General features: G+C 44.6%; 1 protein-coding gene across 4 annotated transcripts in view; it reads left to right on the forward strand.

The window, feature by feature from the left end:
• LOC118119603 (collagen alpha-3(VI) chain) overlaps nt 1-21,206 on the forward strand; it is a 67,243-nt gene that overhangs the window by 38,070 nt on the left and 7,967 nt on the right. For all 4 annotated transcript variants that reach the window (XM_047342517.1, XM_047342518.1, XM_047342519.1 and 1 more), the window contains 23 exons: nt 13,423-14,034; nt 14,182-14,796; nt 15,073-15,672; nt 15,809-16,414; nt 16,507-16,841; nt 17,247-17,325; nt 17,450-17,595; nt 17,689-17,781; nt 17,908-17,961; nt 18,092-18,163; nt 18,288-18,314; nt 18,413-18,457; nt 18,590-18,643; nt 18,747-18,809; nt 19,157-19,222; nt 19,366-19,419; nt 19,501-19,536; nt 19,636-19,698; nt 19,883-19,945; nt 20,040-20,102; nt 20,421-20,483; nt 20,823-20,873; nt 21,100-21,135. In XM_047342517.1, the coding sequence (XP_047198473.1) occupies nt 13,423-14,034; nt 14,182-14,796; nt 15,073-15,672; nt 15,809-16,414; nt 16,507-16,841; nt 17,247-17,325; nt 17,450-17,595; nt 17,689-17,781; nt 17,908-17,961; nt 18,092-18,163; nt 18,288-18,314; nt 18,413-18,457; nt 18,590-18,643; nt 18,747-18,809; nt 19,157-19,222; nt 19,366-19,419; nt 19,501-19,536; nt 19,636-19,698; nt 19,883-19,945; nt 20,040-20,102; nt 20,421-20,483; nt 20,823-20,873; nt 21,100-21,135 (3,896 nt within the window). The remainder of the gene's footprint in view (nt 1-13,422; nt 14,035-14,181; nt 14,797-15,072; nt 15,673-15,808; nt 16,415-16,506; nt 16,842-17,246; nt 17,326-17,449; nt 17,596-17,688; nt 17,782-17,907; nt 17,962-18,091; nt 18,164-18,287; nt 18,315-18,412; nt 18,458-18,589; nt 18,644-18,746; nt 18,810-19,156; nt 19,223-19,365; nt 19,420-19,500; nt 19,537-19,635; nt 19,699-19,882; nt 19,946-20,039; nt 20,103-20,420; nt 20,484-20,822; nt 20,874-21,099; nt 21,136-21,206) is intronic.

Consider the following 21,206-nt stretch of genomic DNA (forward strand, 5'->3'; position numbering starts at 1 on the left):
GGGGCAGCCCTCCAGTACGTCATGGACAACGTCTTTACAAGCTCCTCTGGGAGAAAGCCAGCAAGGTAATCACAAATGTTGATCCTGCCAATGGTGAAGGTCTTTTGACAATGTAGATGCCCCAGCCTCTGCTCTCAAACAGCAGGGTATCTTTGTAATTGGCATTGGAACCAGCAGCTCTGACATTAGAGAGCTGCAGAAGATATCCTGGACCCAGTCTCGCCCACAGCGACTGAGTTCACTGAGCTCCCCAGTGTCCAAGAACAGCTCTCTCTGTAGTAATGAGCACAGTTAGTGAGTCGACTGCGACACCAGCAACTGCAAGAAATGACCAAATTTTTACATTCCAAGATCAGTGTAGGAGGCAAATTGAACCATGTTAGAGTGCATTTGAACTGCTGAAGGTCAGCCAGTGCCATCTTGATATGACAGTTGTGCAAACTTGATGAGTCAGTCCTAAAGTTGAGGGTTAGCTTTGTTAGACTTTCAAACGGAAACCTTTTATACATTGATCTAAATAGTGTTGTAAATTTTATGTTCCATAGTGAGAAACAGCCAAGGGGAAGGGATGTTGTGTTCTTGTTGGACGGATCTGATGGTACTAGAACTGGATTCCCAGCTATGAGAGACTTTGTCCAAAGAGTAGTAGAGACACTCAGTGTGGATGACAACAAAGACCGTGTCTCAGTGGTTCAGTACAGCAGAGATCCAGCCGTCCAGTTCTATCTGAACACATACACGACAAAGGGCCAGATCCTTGACACCCTCAGAGGTTTGATACACAAAGGCGGAAAACCCCTCAACACTGGAGCAGCCCTCCAGTATTTGAGGGATAATGTCTTCACGGCCTCTGCAGGAAGCATGCGCCTGGGAAGGAGTTCCACAGGTGCTAATATTGCTAAGTGGTGAAATGGTCTTTTTGACAAATGTTGATGCACCAGCCTCTGCCTGAAAAAGCTGGGTGTCTTGACTTTCCAATTGGAACCAGGAGCTCTGATAGCACAGAACTGCGGAAGAGAAGCAACGATCCATATGCTCTGTCTGTGTCTGAATTCACTGATCTTCCCAGTGTCCAACAGCAGCTTTAGTCCTCTGTGGAGGCTGCGTAGGTTATTGACGCCACCCAGAGTCACCAACTGTATTCGTATGTTGAAGCACAGCCTCTTGCCTGAAGGGGCTACCTGACTTGTTTCACCTTTCAAAGGTTTTAATTTTTGCCTGCTCTATCTGTTCTCAGTTGATGATGCGCCAAAGGATATCGATTCCTCTGGATGGTTCTGATGGAACAAGGAATGGCTTCCCTGCCATGCGTGATTTGTTGAGAGAGGGCAGAGAAACTGAATGTGGGAGAAAACAAAGATCGTGGTTCTGTGGTCCAGTACAGCAGTGATGCAGAGGTCAATTTCTATCTGAACACATACACCACGAGAGAGGATATTGTGGATTCTGTCAGGGGGCTGAGATACAGAGAGGCAGACTCCCTCGGGTCACCCATGGGCAGCCCTCCAGTAACGCCATGGACAACGCCTTTACAAGCTCCTCTGGGAGTAGGCGCCAGCAAGGTGTCCCACAAATGTTGATCCTGCTGGGGCCTCAGTGAAGGTCTTTGACAAATGTAGATACCCCAGCCTCTCTGCTCAAACAGCAGGGGTATCTTGTAATTGCATTGGAACCAGTAGCTCTGACATTAGAGAGCTGCAGAAGATATCCACTGACCCTAGTCTCGCTCTCTATCAGTGACTGAGTTCACTGAGCTCCCAGTGTCCAAGAACAGCTCTCCTCTGTAATGAGTACAGTGCTATTGAGGTCCACGTCATGACACAGCAGTAAACCCAAGAAATCGACCAAATTTTACATTCCAAGATCAGTGTAGGAGGCAAATTGAACCATGTTAGAGTGCATTTCACCTACTGAAGGTCAGCCAGTGCCACTATGATATGACAGTTGTGCAAACTTTGACAGAGTCAGTCCTAAAAGTTGAGGTTAGCTTTCATTGTTAGACTTTCAAACGGAAACCTTTTATACATTGATCTAAACATGTTGCAATTCTTATGTTCCATAGTGGAGAAACAGCCAAGGGGAAGGGATGTTGTGTTCTTGTTGGACGGATCTGATGGTACTAGAACTGGATTCCCAGCTATGAGAGACTTTGTCCAAAGAGTAGTAGAGACACTCAGTGTGGATGACAACAAAGACCGTGGTCTCAGTGGTTCAGTACAGCAAGAGATCCAGCCGTCCAGTTCTATCTGAACACATACACGACAAAGGGCCAGATCCTTGACACCCTCAGAGGTTTGATACACAAAGGCGGAAAACCCCTCAACACTGGAGCAGCCCTCCAGTATTTGAGGGATAATGTCTTCACGGCCTCTGCCGGAAGCAGGCGCCTGGAAGGAGTTCCACAGGTGCTAATATTGCTAAGTGGTGAAAGGTCTTTTGACAGAGTTGATGCACCAGCCTCTGCTCTGAAAAAGCTGGGTGTCTTGGATCTGCCATTGGAACCAGGGGACGCATAGCACAGAATCAGTGAAGATAGCCAACGATCCAAGTTACGCTTGTCTGTGTCTGAATTCACTGGAGACCTTCCTAGTGTCCAACAGCAGTCAGTCCTCAGTGAGGCTGTGGTTATTGACGCCACTCCCAGAGTCACCAACTGTACTTGGTATGTTAACTAGTACAGCCCTGCGTGAAGGGCTACCTGACTTGTTTCACTTACTGAGGGACACAGACATTAAGTCTGGGATAGTTTCCATGTGCACATTTTGCAAAGAGGCAGTGGTCTGCTTCCTGCTATCTAAAATTGAACTAGTCAGTGCCAGGTGCTTGTGCTGAGCAAGTCATAACAGTAACAAGATAGTCCAGCACTCTGATTATGATAAGTTCGCCAACGTATTTATTGCAAAGGCTTCACTTTTCCCGTTCTATCTGTTCTCAGTTGACAGTGCCAAAGCAGGTCAGATTCTTCTGATGGTTCTGATGGAACAAGGAATGGTTTCCTGCCATGCGTGGATTTGTTGGAGAGAGTGGTGGAGAAACTGAATGTGGAGAAAACAAAGACCGTGTCTCTGTGGTCCAGTACAGCAGTGATGCAGAGGCCTTCACTTCTATCGGAACACATTCACCAATAGAGAGTGAGCCATTGTGATTCTGTCAGGGGTTGAGATAATAGGAGAGGCAGACCCTCAACACCGGGCAGCTCCTCCAGTGCACGCTGCCAGGGACAACGTCTTACAAGCTCCTTCGGGAGTAGGCACCAGCAAGGTGTTCCACAAATGCTGATCCTGCTAAATGGTGGAAGGTCTTTTGACAAATGTAGATGCCCCAGCCTCTGCGCCAAACAGCAGGGTATCTTTGGGTACTGGCATTGAACACGCAGCTCTGATGAGAGCTGCAGAAGACATCCTCTTGACCCTAGTCTCGGTCTCTACGTGACTGAGTTCACTGAGTCCCCCAGTGTCCAAGAACAGCTTCTCCTCTGTAATGAGCACAGTGCTAGAGGGCCACGCCCGTGACACCAGCAGTAACCGGTAAGAACACCAAATTTTACATTCCAAGATTCAGAAGATAAAAATTGAACCATGCTAGAGTGCATTTCACTGAAGGTCAGCCAGTGCCACTATGATATGACAGTTGTGCAAACTTTTGGACACAGTCAGTCCGTAAAGTTGAGGTCAGCCATTGTTAGACTTTCAAACGGAAACTCCTTTATACATTGATCTAAACATGTCACAATTTATGTTCCATAGTGGAGAAACAGCCAAGGGAAGGGATGTTGTGTTCTTGTTGAGATTGATCTGATGGTACTAGAACTGATTCCCAGCTATGAGAGACTTTGTCCAAAGAGAGTAGTAGAGACACTCCAGTGTGGATGACAAATAAAGACCGTGTCTCAGTGGTTCAGTACAGCAGAGATCCAGTCCAGTTCTATCTAAACACATACATTTACAAAGGCCAATCCTTGACACCCTCAGAGGTTTGATACACAATACAGTGAAAACCCCTCAACACTGAGCAGCCTCCAGTATTTGAGGACACGTTCACGGCCTCTGCAGGAAGCAGGCGCCTGGAAGGAGTTCCACAGGTGCTAATATTGCTAAGTGGTGGAAGGTCTTTTGACAGAGTTGATGCACCAGCCTCTGCTCTGAAAAAGCTGGGTGTCTTGATCTTTCCAATTGGAACCAGGAGCTCTAATAGCACAGAACTGCGGAAGATAGCCAACGATCCAAGTTACGCTCTGTCTGTGTCTGAATTCACTGACCTTCCCAGTGTCCAACAGCAGCTTCAGTCCTCTGTGGAGGCTGTGGTTATTGACGTCACCCCAGAGTCACCAACTGTATTCGGTATGTTAACTAGCACAGCCTCTTGCCTGAAGGGCTACCTGATTTGTTTCACCTTGCAAAGGTTTTAATTTTTTCCCGTTCTATCTGTTCTCAGTTGACAGTGCCAAAAAGGATATCGATTCCCTTCTGGATGGTTCCTGATGGAACAAGGAATGGCTTCCCTGCCATGCGTGATTTTGTTGAGAGTGGTAGAGAAACTGAATGTGGGAGAAAACAAAGATCGTGTCTCTGTGGTCCAGTACAGCAGTGATGCAGAGGTCCATTTCTATCTGAACACATACACCAAGAGAGAGGATATTGTGTGATTCTGGTCAGGGCTGAGATACAGAGGAGGCAGACCCTCAACACCGGGCAGCCCCTCCAGCACGCCATGGACAACGCCTTTACAAGCTCCTGGGAGTAGGCGCCAGCAAGGTGTTCCACAAATGTTGATCCTGCTAAATGGTGGAAGGTCTTTTGACAATGTAGATGCCCCAGCCTCTGCTCTCAAACAGCAGGGTATCTTTGTAATTGGCATTGGAACCAGCAGCTCTGACATTAGAGAGCTGCAGAAGATATCCTCTGACCCTAGTCTCGCTCTATCAGTGACTGAGTTCACTGAGCTCCCCAGTGTCCAAGAACAGCTCTCCTCTGTAATGAGCACAGTGCTAGTGAGGGCCACGCCCGTGACACCAGCAGTAACCGGTAAGAAATTGACCAAATTTTACATTCCAAGATCAGTGTAGGAGGCAAATTGAACCATGTTAGAGTGCATTTCACCTACTGAAGGTCAGCCAGTGCCACTTTGATATGACAGTTGTGCAAACTTTGACAGAGTCAGTCCTAAAAGTTGAGGTTAGCTTTCATTGTTAGACTTTCAAACGGAAACCTTTTATACATTGATCTAAACATGTTGCAATTCTTATGTTCCATAGTGGAGAAACAGCCAAGGGGAAGGGATGTTGTGTTCTTGTTGGACGGATCTGATGGTACTAGAACTGGATTCCCAGCTATGAGAGACTTTGTCCAAAGAGTAGTAGAGACACTCAGTGTGGATGACAACAAAGACCGTGTCTCAGTGGTTCAGTACAGCAGAGATCCAGCCGTCCAGTTCTATCTGAACACATACACTTGGCTAAAGGGAAGGATCCTTGACACCTCAGAGCGTTTGATACACAAAGGCGGAAAACCTCAACACTGGAGCAGCCCTCCAGTATTTGAGGGATAATGTCTTCACGCCTCTGCAGGAAGCAGAAGCGCCCTGGAAGGAGTTCCACAGGTGCTATTATTGCCAAGTGGTGTGTAAAGGCCCTGACAATGTTGATGCACCAGCCTCTGCCTGAAAGCTAAGTGTCTTGATCTTTCCAATTGGAACCAGGAGCTCTGATAGCACAGAACTGCGTAAAGACAGCCCAACGCATCCAAAGTTACGCCTGTCTGTAACTAAATCTACCGACCTTCCCAGTGTCCAACAGCAGCTTCAGTCCTCTGTGAGGCTGTGGTTATTGACGCCACCCCAGAGTCACCAACTGTATCCGGGTATGTTAACTAGCACAGCCTCTGCCTGAAGGGCTACCTGACTTGTTTCAACTTTTCAAAGGTTTCACTTTTGCCTGCCCTATCTGTTCTCAGTTGACAGTGCCAAAAGGATATCGATTCCTTCTGATGGTTCTGATGAAACAAGGAATGGCTTCCTGCCATGCGTGATTTTAAGTTGAGAGATGGTAGAGAAACTGAAATGTGAGAAAACAGCATCGTGTTCCTCCTGTGGTCCAGCAGCAGTGATGCAGAGGTCCACTTCTATCTGAACAACCACATACACCACGAGAGAGGATATTGTGGATTCTGTCAGGGGCTGAGATAGAGTGAGGCAGACCCTCAACACCGGGCAGCCCTCCAGTACGTCATGGACAACGTCTTACAAGCTCCTCTGGGAGTAGGGCGCCCAGCAAGGTGTCCCACAAATGCTGGGATCCTGCTAAATGGTGGAAGGTCTTTTGACAAATGTAGATACCCCAGCCTCTGCTCTCAAACAGCAGGGCATTCTTGTAATTGGTATTGAACCAGCAGCTCTGGACATTAGAGAGTCTGCAGAAGATATCCACTGACCCTAGTCTCGCTCTATCAGTGACTGAGTTCACTGAGCTCCTCAGTGTCCAAGAACAGCTCTCTCTGTAATGAGCACAGTGCTATTGGAGGTCCACCCGTGACACCAGCAGTAACCGGTAAGAAAATGACCAAATTTGACATTCCAAGATCAGCGTAGAGGCAAATTGAACCATGTTAGAGTGCATTTCACCTACTGAAGGTCAGCCAGTGCCACTTTGATATGACAGTTGTGCAAACTTTGACAGAGTCAGTCCTAAAGTTGAGGTTAGCTTTCATTGTTAGACTTTCAAACGGAAACCTTATACATTGATCTAAACATGTTAAAATTCTTATGTTCATAGTGGGAGTGAAACAGCTGGGAAGGGGATGTTGTGTTCTTGCTGATGGATCTGATGGTACTAGAACTGATTCCCAGCCATGAGAGAGAGACTTTGTCCAAAGAGTAGTAGAGACACTCAGTGTGGATGACAACAAAGACCGTGTCTCAGTGGTTCAGTACAGCAGAGATCCAGCCGTCCAGTTCTATCTGAACACATACACGACAAAGGGCCAGATCCTTGACACCCTCAGAGGTTTGATACACAAAGGCGGAAAACCCCTCAACACTGGAGCAGCCCTCCAGTATTTGAGGGATAATGTCTTCACGGCCTCTGCAGGAAGCAGGCGCCTGGAAGGAGTTCCACAGGTGCTAATATTGCTAAGTGGTGGAAGGTCTTTTGACAATGTTGATGCACCAGCCTCTGCTCTGAAAAAGCTGGGTGTCTTGATCTTTCCAATTGGAACCAGGAGCTCTGATAGCACAGAACTGCGGAAGATAGCCAACGATCCAAGTTACGCTCTGTCTGTGTCTGAATTCACTGACCTTCCCAGTGTCCAACAGCAGCTTCAGTCCTCTGTGGAGGCTGTGGTTATTGACGTCACCCCAGAGTCACCAATCAGATTCTGGTATGTTAACTAGCACAGCCTCTGCTCTGAAGGGCCACCTGACTTGTTTCACCTTTCAGTTAAGCCCAATTTTTTCCGCTTCATCTGTTCTCAGTTGACAGTGCCAAAAAGTGATATCGTATTCCTTCTGGATGGTTCTGATGGAACAAGGAACGGCTTCCCCGCCATGACGGTTGGAGAGAGTGGTGGAGAAACCGAATGGGAGAAAACAAAGACCGTGTCTCTGTGGTCCAGCAGCAGTGATGCAGAGGTCCATTTCTATCTGAAACACATACACCACGAGAGAGATATTCAGGATTCTAACAGGGCTGAGATAGAGGGAGGTAGACCCCTCAACACCGGGCAGCTCCTCCAGTACGTCAGGACAACGTCTACAAGCTCCCTCTGGGAGCAGTGGCGCCAGCAAGGTGTTCCACAAATGTTGATCCTGCTAAATGGTGGAAGGTCTTTTGACAATGTAGATGCCCCAGCCTCTGCTCTCAAACAGCAGGGTATCTTTGTAATTGGCATTGGAACAAGCAGCTCTGACATTAGAGAGCTGCAGAAGATATCCTCTGACCCTAGTCTCGCTCTATCAGTGACTGAGTTCACTGAGCTCCCCAGTGTCCAAGAACAGCTCTCCTCTGTAATGAGCACAGTGCTAGTGAGGGCCACGCCCGTGACACCAGCAGTAACCGGTAAGAAATTGACCAAATTTTACATTCCAAGATCAGTGTAGGAGGCAAATTGAACCATGTTAGAGTGCATTTCACCTACTGAAGGTCAGCCAGTGCCACTATGATATGACAGTTGTGCAAACTTTGACAGAGTCAGTCCTAAAAGTTGAGGTTAGCTTTCATTGTTAGACTTTCAAACGGAAACCTTTTACACATTGATCTAAACATGTCGCAATTTTTATGTTCCATAGTGGAGAAACAGCCAAGGGGAAGGGATGTTGTGTTCTTGTTGGACGGATCTGATGGTACTAGAACTGGATTCCCAGCTATGAGAGACTTTGTCCAAAGAGTAGTAGAGACACTCAGTGTGGATGACAACAAAGACCGTGTCTCAGTGGTTCAGTACAGCAGAGATCCAGCCGTCCAGTTCTATCTGAACACATACACGACAAAGGGCCAGATCCTTGACACCCTCAGAGGTTTGATACACAAAGGCGGAAAACCCCTCAACACTGGAGCAGCCCTCCAGTATTTGAGGGATAATGTCTTCACGGCCTCTGCCGGAAGCAGGCGCCTGGAAGGAGTTCCACAGGTGCTAATATTGCTAAGTGGTGGAAGGTCTTTTGACAGAGTTGATGCACCAGCCTCTGCTCTGAAAAAGCTGGGTGTCTTGATCTTTCCAATTGGAACCAGGAGCTCTGATAGCACAGAACTGTAGATAGCTAACGATCTAAGTTACGCTCTGTTCAGGTTCGAATTCACCGACCCTCCCAGTGTCCAACAGCAGCTTCAGTCCTGTGGAGGCTGTGGTTATTGACGCCACCCCAGAGTCACCAACTGTATTCGGTATGTTAACTAGCACAGCCTCTTGCGTGAAGGGCTACCTGACTTGTTTCACCTTCACTGAGGGACAGACATTAAGTCTGATAGTTTCCATGTGCACATTTGTAAAAGAGGCAGTGGTCTGCTTCCCTGCTATCTAAAATTGAACTAGTCAGTGCCAGGTGCTTAAAGGAGTTAAAGTCATAACAGTAACAAGATAGTCCAGCACTTGATTATGATAAGTTCGCCAACGTATTTATTGCAAAGGTTTTAATTCTTTTCCGTTTCTATCTGTTCTTTGTGCCGACAGTGCCAAAAGACATTTATTCCTTCTGGATGGTTCTGATGGAACAAGGAATGGCTCTCCTGCCATGCGTGATTTTGTTGGAGAGAGTGGTGGAGGAAACTGAATGTGGAGAAAACAAAGACCGTGGTTCTGCATCCAGTACAGCAGTGATGCAGAGGTCAATTCTCTATCTGAAACACATTCACCACGAGAGTAGGATATTGTGGATTCTGTCAGGGGTTGAGATAGAGGAGGCAGACCCTCAACACCGGGCAGCCCTCCAGTACGTCAGGGACAACGTCTTTACAAGCTCCTCTGGGAGTAGGCACCAGCAAGGTGTTCCACAAATGTTGATCCTGCTAGAAGGTCTTTTGACAATGTAGATGCCCCAGCCTCTGCTCTCAAACAGCAGGGTATCTTTGTAATTGGCATTGGAACAAGCAGCTCTGACATTAGAGAGCTGCAGAAGATATCCTCTGACCCTAGTCTCGCTCTATCAGTGACTGAGTTCACTGAGCTCCCCAGTGTCCAAGAACAGCTCTCCTCTGTAATGAGCACAGTGCTAGTGAGGGCCACGCCCGTGACACCACAGTGCAACCGTAAGAATTGACCAAATTTTATTCCAAGATCAGTGTAGAGGCAAATTGAACCATGCTAGAGTGTACTACCTACTGAAGGTCAAAGAAAAGCCATGATATGACAGTTGTGCAAACTTTGACACAGCTGTCCTGTGCTGGGAGGTCAGCTTCATTGTTAGACTTTCAAACGGAAACCTTTTATACATGGATTCTAAACATGTCGCAATTCTATGTTCCATAGTGAGAAACAGCCATGTAGCAAGATACATGTTCTTGTTGGACGGATCTGATGGTACTAGAACTGGATTCCCAGCTACAGAGACTTTGTCCAGTGAGTAGTAGAGACCAAATGTGGATGACAACAAAGACTGTGTCTCAAAGTGGTTCAGTACAGCAGAGATCCAAATGCCCAGTTCCATCTGAACACACATACCCACAAAGGGCGCAGATCCTCGACACCTCAGAGGTTTGAAAACAAAGGCGGGAAGACCCTCAACACTGGAGCAGCCCGTGGCTGAGGGATAATGTCTTCACGGCCTCTGCAGGAAGCAGGTGCCTGAAAAAAGGAGTTCCACAGGTGCTAATATTGCTAAGTGGGTGAAGGTCTTGACAGAGCGATGCACCAGCCTCTGCTCTAAAAGATGGGTGTCTTGACTTTGCCATTGGAACCAGAAGCTCTGATAGCACAGAACCATGAAGACAGCCAACGATCCAAGCATACGCTCTGTCTGTGTCTGAATTCACTGACCTTCCCAGTGTCCAACAGCAGCTTCAGTCCTCGTGAGGCTGTGTGGTTATTGACGTCACCCCAGAGTCACCAACTGGCTCCGGTATGTTAACTAGCACAGCCTCTGCCTGAAGGGCTACCTGATTTCCATGCTTTATCTTCACTGAGGGACAGACATTAAGTCTGATAGTTTCCATGTGCACATTTGTAAAAGAGGCAGTGGTCTGCTTCCCTGCTATCTAAAATTGAACTAGTCAGTGCCAGGTGCTTAAAGGAGTTAAAGTCATAACAGTAACAAGATAGTCCAGCACTTGATTATGATAAGTTCGCCAACGTATTTATTGCAAAGGTTTTAATTTTTTCCCGTTCTATCTGTTCTCAGTTGACAGTGCCAAAAAGGATATCGTATTCCTTCTGGATGGTTCTGATGGAACAAGGAATGGCTTCCCTGCCATGCGTGATTTTGTTGAGAGAGTGGTGGAGAAACTGAATGTGGGAGAAACAAAGACCGTGTCTCATGGTCCAGGCACAGCAGAGATGCAGAGGTCAATTTCATCTGAACACATTCACTACTAGAGAGAATATTGTGGATTCTGTCAGGGGTTGAGATACAGAGGCAGACCTCAACACTGGGGCAGCCTCATAGCAATGGGCCAGGGACAACACACTACAAGCTCCTGGGATAGGTTTTCAGCAAGGTGTTCCACAAATGTTGATCCTGGCAATGGTGGAAGGTCTTTTTGACAGAATGATGCCTCTAGCCTCTGCGCCAAACAGCAGGGTATCTTGCAATTGGCATTGAACCAGCAGCCTGACATTGTAGAGAGCTGCAGAAGATATCCTGACCCTAGTCTCGCCTAATAGGACTGAAACCACTGAGCTCCCAGTGTCTCAAAGAAACAGCCTCTCTGTAGACAGGAGCCACATGGCAGAGGGCCACGCCTGCATACCAGCAGCAATCAGCAAGAATAATCAGTCTCTTATATTCCAAGATCAGTGTAGGAGGCAAATTGAAACCACAAACATATCACCACTGAAGGTCAGCCAGCTACTCATGATATGACAAAGAAAAACTGACACAGGTTAAACTTAAAAGTTGAGGTCAGCTTTGGCTTGTTAGACTTTCAAACAGAAACTTTATAATGACTCCAAATATTGTCCAATTCTTATGTTCCAGTGCAGAAACATGTTTCAAGGGGAATGATGTTGTGTTCTACAGACGGACTGATGGAACAGAACTGGATTCCCAGCTATGAGAGACTCTTTGGTTCAAAGAGTAGCAGAGACACTAAATGTGGATGATAACAAAGACCAAGGGTCTCAGTGGTTCATATAGCAGAGATCCAGCCACCCAGTTCTAATTCAAACACATATCACAAAGGGCCAGATCCTTGGTTTACCCTCAGAGGTTTGATAAAGGAAACCCCCCAACACTGGGCAGCCTCCAGTATTTGAGGGATAAATGTCTTCACGGCCTCTGCAGGAAGTGCAGCGCCTGGAAGGAGTCTCCACAGGTGCTCATTGCTAAGTGGTGGAAGGTCTTGACAGAGCCAGACACCAGCCTGCCTGAAAAAGATGGGTGTCTTGATTCTTGCCATTGGAACCAGAGCCTGATAGCCCAGAACTGTGGAAGATATCCACGATCCAAGTTACGCCTCAGTCTGTGTCTGAATCTACCAGACCTTCCCAGTGTCCACAGCTTCTGTCCTCCGGGGAGGATGTGGGTTATCGATTCACCCAGAGTCACCAATCATACTTAAATAATTCATACAGCCTCTTGCCTGAAGGGCTACCTGACTTGTTTCACCTTCACTGAGAGAGACTAAATCTGATAGTTGGTTCAAATATTCCTCTTCCAGAAATTCAGAATACTCTTGATTCCAAGGATGATCTTGATTCCGCTTCATCATCATCATAGCTTGCAAATTATCTTCTTTTTCGGATCATTCATTTCATCAACATTTTTCTTTTGATCCTACTCATAATGGTATTTTTCATACTTCTCTTACTTTTCTTGTTTCTTCCTTTATATTTACTTCAAAACACTGAGCAAATGGTTTTAGTAAAGAGTTATCTCATATGAATCAAGTCCTTTTCTGCCAGCATTGTCATAAGGCCCGTCTCTGTGTATACAAGCAATTTGGAATCATCTTTCATTTTTTTGTGTTTGCATGTTTTTATTTTTGAATGATGCACCAAATTACAATTACCGATAGCTCCATAAACAAGTTTCTTTCATTTATAATAGGGAGAAAATTAATTATTGTCCAGAAAAGTTACATACAAATTAATGAGCCTTTCTTATATTGTTCATATAAAGAGAATATTGTCACAAAATCAAAGGAGATCGACATGCCAGATTTAAAAACTTGGCCTTCAAATACAAGAGGTGTGCAACTGTTATGCAACATTTTGGTATGTCTTCAAATGATTTGCATTTTAAATAGTACTGAACTTTCTAATTTGCTTACATCTTAATCAAATTTTCTCATATACATACCACAGATGCAACATACTTGGAGCCAGTGTAGACTTTGGAGAAGGTTGTTGTTGTTTAAAACATTTCTTGCTCACACAATATAGAATTACTCAAATTCTTTATCTTGGAGTAACATAAATCTTTAATACATTTTAAAGATACACACATTCAGGTATTTCCAAGCAGATAAAATGAAAGTTATGTAATCATGACATGCATAGCAGCAGTGTTTTGCACTAATTGTCACTAATAGCGTCACTAATAATCCTCTAAATATTTCAGCATCTTCCAATTCAGGTGAGAAATGTCATCATCCAAACAACTTGCATTGGCTTGGTAACTGGTCGGATTTCCAGAGTATATGTATGCGTCTGATTACCACGATCAAGGCATACAACATACTGTGTGTCGGAAGAAATCATCAGGCTTTTCAATAGGTATTCATATTTCTGATAATTTTTGTAACAGAAAATAAGATTCTATTTTCTCTGTCCGTTTCAGCTGAGTCGCAGGGCCCCCGGAAGGATATCGTTTTCCTCGTTGATGGATCCGATGGTGTTGGACGGGATTTTCCTATCATTCAGGAGTTCATCCGCAGGGTTGTGGAGAGTCTCAACGTGGGCGAGAATAAGATCCGGATTGGTGTGATTCAGTATGGTGACTCTGCTCAGGCTGATATGTATCTGAACTCGCATACAACCAAACAAGGCGTTTTGAATGCCGTAACGGAAATGAGGCATCGAGGAGGAAGACAACGTAACCTGGGTCAGGGCTTGCAGTTCGTCAATCAGGATGTTCTGACAGCAGCACGTGGAAGCAGGAAGCAAGAGGGTGTACCACAGTTTGTAATCGTCGTCTCCAGTGGGCCTGCCACTGATGACATCAGCCGTGCAGCCACTACCCTCAAACAATCTAGAGTTCTTCCCTTCAGCATTGGGACCAGGGATGTTAACCCTACGGAGCTGCGGGTGGTGTCGTATGTGCCTAACTTTGCCTTTACTGTAGATGACCTGCCTGGCCTCTACACAGTCCAAGAAAACTTAATCAACACTCTCACTGAGATGTCAGACGCTGACATCGCCGCGATGCGTCCAGTATTTCCAAGCTATGAACGTAATTACTCAATTAAATCATGTCCAGAAATTAACATTCTCACATACACCACTTTTTACTGTATTTCAGTCATAGTGTATATTTCTGTTAGGAACTTTGTAGTTATCACTAATACAATTTTCCTTTGTATACATTCTTTTTGAACAGTGGTGACACCAGCACCCACAGGAGGAGTGAAGAGGGATGTTGTTTTTCTCATTGACGGGACGACAGCTGTACGCAGCGAGTTCCCTGCCATCCGCGACATGATAAGAAGAGTTACGGAGAAGCTGGATATTGGATTGGATAAAGTCCGAGTTTCTGTGGTCCAGTACAGTGAAGAGCCAAAGTTAGAATTTCTTCTGAATGCATACTCCACCAAAGAAGAGCTACGCCAGGCTGTGATGAGGCTTCGAAGCAAAGGTGGAAACCTTCTAAACACAGGACATGCTCTTGAGTGGGTCTCCAGAAACATCTACCAGAGGTCAGCAGGAAGCCGCATTGAAGAGGGTGTTCCTCAGTTCCTCATTCTAGTTACAGGTGGCAAGTCATCAGATGATGTGTCCACTTCAGCTAACCTGCTTAAGAGAAGCCAGGTTGCTCCTCTTGCCATTGGTTCAAGGAACGCAGACTTAGATGAACTGAGACAAATTTCCCTGAAGCCCGAACTTGTATATACAGTTGACAGTTTCCAGCAGCTTCCGAGAGTGGAGACCCAGCTCATTGATTCTGTGAAAACAATAACTACTGATGATATCAGTAGTTATGTTCCTCAAGTGGAGGGTAAGAAATACTATCTCTCATATTGAAGGTTTACAATGACTTTGAAGTGATGATTGATGTTTTCAATAATAGCATTTGATGCATGATTTGTTTTGCATTTGCCATTTAGCTGAGAAAAGACTCATGTTACACTGGTGTTGCAGGAGTAACATTCCTAACACCTGCAAAGCCCTGAAGCCTCTAGAGTTCTGTTATATTGGTGGAATTTAACATTTTGTAATGCTTTATTAGTTTGCTAATATGCTTGGAAATCTCTTTGCTGTGTTTTCATTACAGTTTCCCTAAATCTTGGGAAGAAGGATATTATCTTCCTTATTGATGGCTCAGCCAATACTGGTCCTGATGGCATTGCTCACATCCGGGACTTCATCCTCAACATTGTTCAACAACTCGATGTGCAGCCTGATCAAGTTCGAGTGGCTGTTGTCCAGTATGCGGACCAAGTAAAATCTGAGTTTTCACTCAACTCACACAACAACAAGCCCGCTGTTATTTCTGCCATCAAAAGACTTCGCCAGATGGGTGGCCGGTCATCAGACCTGGCTGATGCCATCAAGTATGTCATGCAGAATGAGTTAAAACCCTCTGCTGGTGTTCGTCTGACTGAGGCTTCCCAGCATCTTGTGGTGCTCACAGGTGGACGTTCTCCCCAAGATGTTAGTATCTATGGACCTCTGCTTAAGAGCAGCCGGGTAAACTGCATCGGTGTTGGAGCTGGAGGTGCTGACACAAGACAGCTAAGCCAAATTGCCACCAGCCCAGAAGATGTCATTCAGGTCCCTAGTTTCCCAAGTCTGCCGGGAGTCAAGGAGAGGTTTATTGCCAGGCTGAGTGGGACTATGCCTGAGGAAACACCCACATACGTCTACGATCCCGGTAAGTTGAGCAAAATACTTCAGAAACGTATATATCTGTGTTCAGGAATCACATGTCAAAATGCAGTCAATGTAACTCAATTTATTGTCATGTTCTGATTTTTTTTTTTACCTCATCTTTCTCCTCGTGGCAACAGAACTGCCTCCACCTAAGAAGGCTGATATCGTATTTTTAGTGGATGGCTCCATCAACTTGGGCCGGGACAACTTCAAAGAAGTGATGTTGTTTGTCAGCAACCTAATTGACCTGTTCTACACCGAGAGAGACAACCTGCGGATTGGACTGGCACATTATGCGGCAGATGCGACTGACATCTTTTACCTCAACACATACAACAACAAGCAAGACATTGTAGCTGCCATTGAACGAGCAGAGTACAAAGGTGGACGCAAAATCAACACTGGGGCCGCCATTCGCCATGTTCAAGATGTCCACTTTACCAAAGAAAAGGGAAGTAGGAAGGATGAGGGCACTGCTCAGATTCTAATGCTTGTTACTGGAGGACGCTCCTCAGATGACAGCAAAACAGCAGCCCTCGGTCTGAAGAAAAAAGGTGTGAGAGTGTTTGCCGTAGGAGTGGGTGACATTGGGGATGAATTAGAAAAAATAGCAAGCGAGTCTTCTACCGTGGCTCGAGCAAGCACCTATCAAGAACTTTCAGAGCTCAATGAGCAAATCCTGGAGATACTTGATGATGAAGTGAAGGGGAAGCTGTGCGAGGGTGTGCAAGACGCTCCTAAAAGTAATTATCTTTTTTCATGCTAATACAATTTACGTTTACAAAATAACAATGACGTTTCAGTTTTCCAGACTAAATCCACGTTTGTTTTACAGCCTGCAATGTGGAGGTACTGGTGGGCTTTGATGTTTCTGCCCAGAACATCTTCAGTGCTCAGACTAATCTCCAGAAGAAGATGGAATACATTCTAAATACGATTTCCCAAATGGAAACGATCAGCTGCTCATCTGGGCAGATTCCCTCTGTGCAAGTGGGCATGCTGGCCGTGGACTCTGCCTCTGAGCCTGTCCAGCTCGATTTCACAAACAATGCTAAGGAGCTCGATGTGGCCTTCAAAGCATTGCGGAGTCGTGGCCCCTTTGTCCTCAATGGCAAGACCATCTCAGCCTACACCAACAGATTCAAAACCAGACAAGATGACGTTGTCAAGGTTGGTTACTGAATTTAATATACTGAGGTATAGATCAGAATCTGGGCCATTTCTTGCATAGTTTTAAGGATTAAAAACATTAAAAAGTTTGGTATCAGACAAAATAAAGCCAATACCTTCCTTCCCTCCACTGTTTTTTTTCAACCTCAACATAGTGCTACGTATGTTTTTGACAGCTGAGCTCTACACTTGGGTTTTGCCGACATTCTAGTAAAATGGAGGAAGATGTACTTATGTGCACTCGTGGTTGAGTTCTGATTTCAGGAGTCAAATTCTCTTTGGAAAAAGTGTCTAATTTCAGAAGTCAGATGCATAAGTGAATCAACATTAAACAAGAATGGAATCAGTTCAGGATTAGAGTCAATACACTTAAGTGTGAAAACTGAATTGTGCTTTTCCCTGAAGGTTGTCATTCATTTGACTGATGGTCTCGACGCCCCATATGCTGAAATGAAAAAGCGAGTTGACCAGCTTCAGCAATCGGGTAAGAAGATGATTCATTTAAAATTGTGCTTGATAACTATCTTTAAACCTCTGAGAAATGATTTATCAATATCACATTTGGAGGTCATTTTGGAGAATAACACTGTTCCTCAAACGCTGAACAGGAGTGAACAGTTTCATTCTGGTCGGGCTGGAGCGGGTGGACAAATTTGAGGAGGCTTCGCTGTTGCAATATGGGCGTGGCTTCAGGTACACCAGACCCTTACGTCTCAATATAATGGACTTGGAGTATGAGCTCAGGGAGGAACTGGTGAGTGCTAATTACTCACATCTAAGGCTTTAGTGGTTGGCTTTATCTTTATGCCAATAAATGACTTAATATTTGTCTTATCTTGCTGCCTAGGACAATATTGCTGAAAGAGAGTGCTGTGGTGTTGCTTGCAAATGCACTGGCACCAGAGGAGACCGAGGAGCAGTTGGACGGTCAGGGACGAAGGTAGCTATGTTACAAAACTTGTATAATCTGTATTTATATACACAAATACAGAAATAGATTTTTTTATACTAGTATTGATTTTAATTTATTTATGACAAGCTAATATTTTGTTATTTTGTCTTTCAGGGCGGCCCAGGATCAGGAGGAGGCCAAGGTCATCCTGGAGATGAGGGTGGAGCTGTAAGTTTAAACTCTAACACCACTTTACCTTTAAGAGGACATTCAACATTGACAACTTTGTGTGTTTTGTTGCTCACTTCTTTGCTTTCCTTCAGATTTCCCATAATAATCTTATTGTCTCTAATGACAGGGAGAGAGAGGTCCTCCTGGTGTGAATGGAACACAGGGTTTCCAGGGATGTCCTGGGAAGAGAGGTGTCAAGGTAAAGGCTTTGATATGGCATTTAAAATTTAAGATTTGTTATCATAATTTAGGAATATTGCTTTATATATATATATATATATATGTGCTGTGGTGTGTAATCGCTATTGTTTTGTTCTGTCCAGGGTTCTCGTGGGTACTCAGGAGACAAGGTGAGTGTTTTTCTTTGTAAGTCTTCACCAAGACCTAAAACCGCCCAAAAAAAAATATTCACACACTGATCAAACAACCAACTGCTCTTATTTTTCAGGGTGAATTTGGAGAAATTGGACTCGATGGCATCAATGGAGAGGAGGTGAGTGTGTGTTGATGAGATCTTGTCATTCAGTCAGTTATTTTTATATTGTATCGTATAGAATTATCATCAGTCATGTGGAAATTGAAGTTCCACCAATGTCTTCATGTGGCATCTTCTGAACGGTTTCAGGGCAAAAGTGGAGTCGCTGGACCGGCAGGAGACGGAGGACACCACGGCAGAAGAGTGAGTGACTGGATGCAATTGGAGTTTCACTTTTTCTCATCACATGTTTATGTCATATCAATTGTGCTGAACAATTCTCATTAAACACATTTATTGTTTTTAGGGTCCCAAAGGTTCCAAAGGACACGGGGGAGACCGAGGGGAGGAGGGAATCAGAGGAGACCCTGTGAGTATTATAGACCATTACTGTCCAAATAGATATTTAACTGTAGACAAATTGTGTTACACATGGATAATTGAACTGATTAATTATGGAGTAATGTTACATTATTTGTACGGTTGTTAATATTTAGTTTTATGCATGAAGTAGTAACTTATAACTTACTTAAATCTGAGACCGAGCTGCACAGTGGCCAGATGTGAAACTGGTCTGTGTCTGATCATTAGAATGTGATTGGTGTGTCCCTCCCTCCTTTCTCTCCCGCACAGTTTGCATAAGGACATGTTCTTGGTCAGTTTTCTTTTCGGGTGTTTATGTGTAGCTGAAGCTGAAGTGTGATATCTGTCCAATAGGGCACAAGTGGACAAGACAACAACCAGGCAGGACCGAAGGGAGACCCCGGTGATGCTGGACCAGCGGTAATGTCCACATCGTAGAAACGATATCTTGCGAATGTGTTTTCAACTTTATACTTTACTATACTCAACTTTTTCCAGTTCAACATTTCATTGTTGTTTGTGTATGGGTCTGTTTTTCTGGGATATATCTTCCAAAACTACAGGGAGTTGCTGGTGAAGATGGAAAGAAGGGAGGCCCTGGTGAACTCGGAAGAAGGGTAAAAAATTTTGCAATCTTCATCAACCATTTCTGTATTTGTTTTTAAAACTAAGATTTAATTCCATTCCTCCTTCATTAGGGTGCTGATGGCAGGAGAGGCTCACCTGGACAGCCTGTAAGAGCCTTCTTGTGACAACATACATTATTTAATACTTATTGCTGTGACTTTGTGTGACAGTAACTGGAACATTGTGCTGCTCGCATGTCTTTAAAGGGAAATCCTGGAAAGCCAGGAGACAATGGTGTGCAGGGAGAGGCCGGCATTGGAGGATCCAGAGTAAGTCAATTATTTTCACACTATTTTTTGCAGATTATCCAGTCGACAAATACATCCAACACATCCCTGCAAATCTGCAGCATTGGCAATATGACAAATCGTTTTGTATTTATCAATCTATAAATCTGTGTTAATCCTGCACTCAGCAGTGCTTCATCAATGTCTGGTTTTGTCTTTGTTTAAGGGTCCTTCTGGACCGAATGGTGCCCCAGGACCCAGAGGAGAAGATGGAAACCCTGGACCCAGGGTGAGTAAACCTGGTCCATTCTATGAAATAAAACCTTCAGCTATGTCTGTAACATACTAAACAGGACTCTAATGTCTGGATGATTTTTTTCCAGGGTCCTGGTGGTATCCCAGGTTCCGTTGGGGAAAAGGGCAGAAGAGGATTTCTTGGTCGTAAGGTACAGAGTGAAACGCAATTTCGTTTGGCTTATGTTCTCTGTTTCATTTATAAAACACACTAGACGAAGACAGGCGCTCTCACATTACTGAACACACATGTGTCGACTGAGCAAACATTAAAGCACTATAAGAAAACACCAAGGCCCTTTTTGCTGAAGAAACAAAAAACCCATATGAGTTTAATTAAATCTACAGCAACTGACCTGGCGGCTAAAAGAAATAATACACTCTTAAACCCGTGAAATTGTCTTTGCATCTTTGCATATGTTTGTCTCTGTTCCATTGTTTTGTATCTTGCCGTCTCTGTGCCTTTGTAGGGAGAGCCAGGAGATTCAGGACCAAAGGGTATCATCGGACCTCTTGGCCCCCGTGGAGAACCTGTAAGGATGAACCTTCATCTTCTGTATATGCAAAACCGATGAAATATTAATATAAAATCAAAAGTATTAGAAGTACATGGCTTAATTAACCAAATGTCTTTATAATAGAGAAGATAAGTATTAGTCAAACACTAACAGATAAATTAAGATCAGCTTCAGGCTGCAACTCTTAGAAGCAGTTTTCTTACTGTGGCCTTTATGGCTGTGAATGTACGTGGTGTGTTTGTGTTGTGTGTCTGTTGCTCCTGTTTCTCTTCCATTAGAAGAGTGTATTGCAGTTGAATTAATAAAATCTGTACAGAGAAAAGTGGAATAGTGAAGATATTGTTCTCCTTGTAGGGTGAAGATGGTAGAGATGGATTTGGTGTCGCAGGGCCCAACGGAAGAAAGGCAAGTGAAATATGATATTTCATATGACATATGTTTGTAATGTAATGATCAGAAGGTTTGTCTTGTATTTTTCTAAACACACAGTAGAACTGGTAAAACTTCTGAAGAGAACTGTTAAAATACAGCTATTTCTCAGGATTATCAATAAACTATTCACTTTTTTCACTTTATTTAATTAATGGGCCAAAATGTACACCTAACACCTAATGTACGTATGCATCTATAGGGTGATGAAGGCTTCCCTGGATTCCCCGGAATCAAGGTAATTAAAGAAATCCCACACTGGGCATTGGACCTTTCTGTTAATGTCAGTCATTTGCTTTCAATTCACTC

Source organism: Hippoglossus stenolepis, chromosome 13 (assembly GCF_022539355.2).
Source record: "Hippoglossus stenolepis isolate QCI-W04-F060 chromosome 13, HSTE1.2, whole genome shotgun sequence".
Lineage (NCBI taxonomy): Eukaryota > Metazoa > Chordata > Actinopteri > Pleuronectiformes > Pleuronectidae > Hippoglossus > Hippoglossus stenolepis.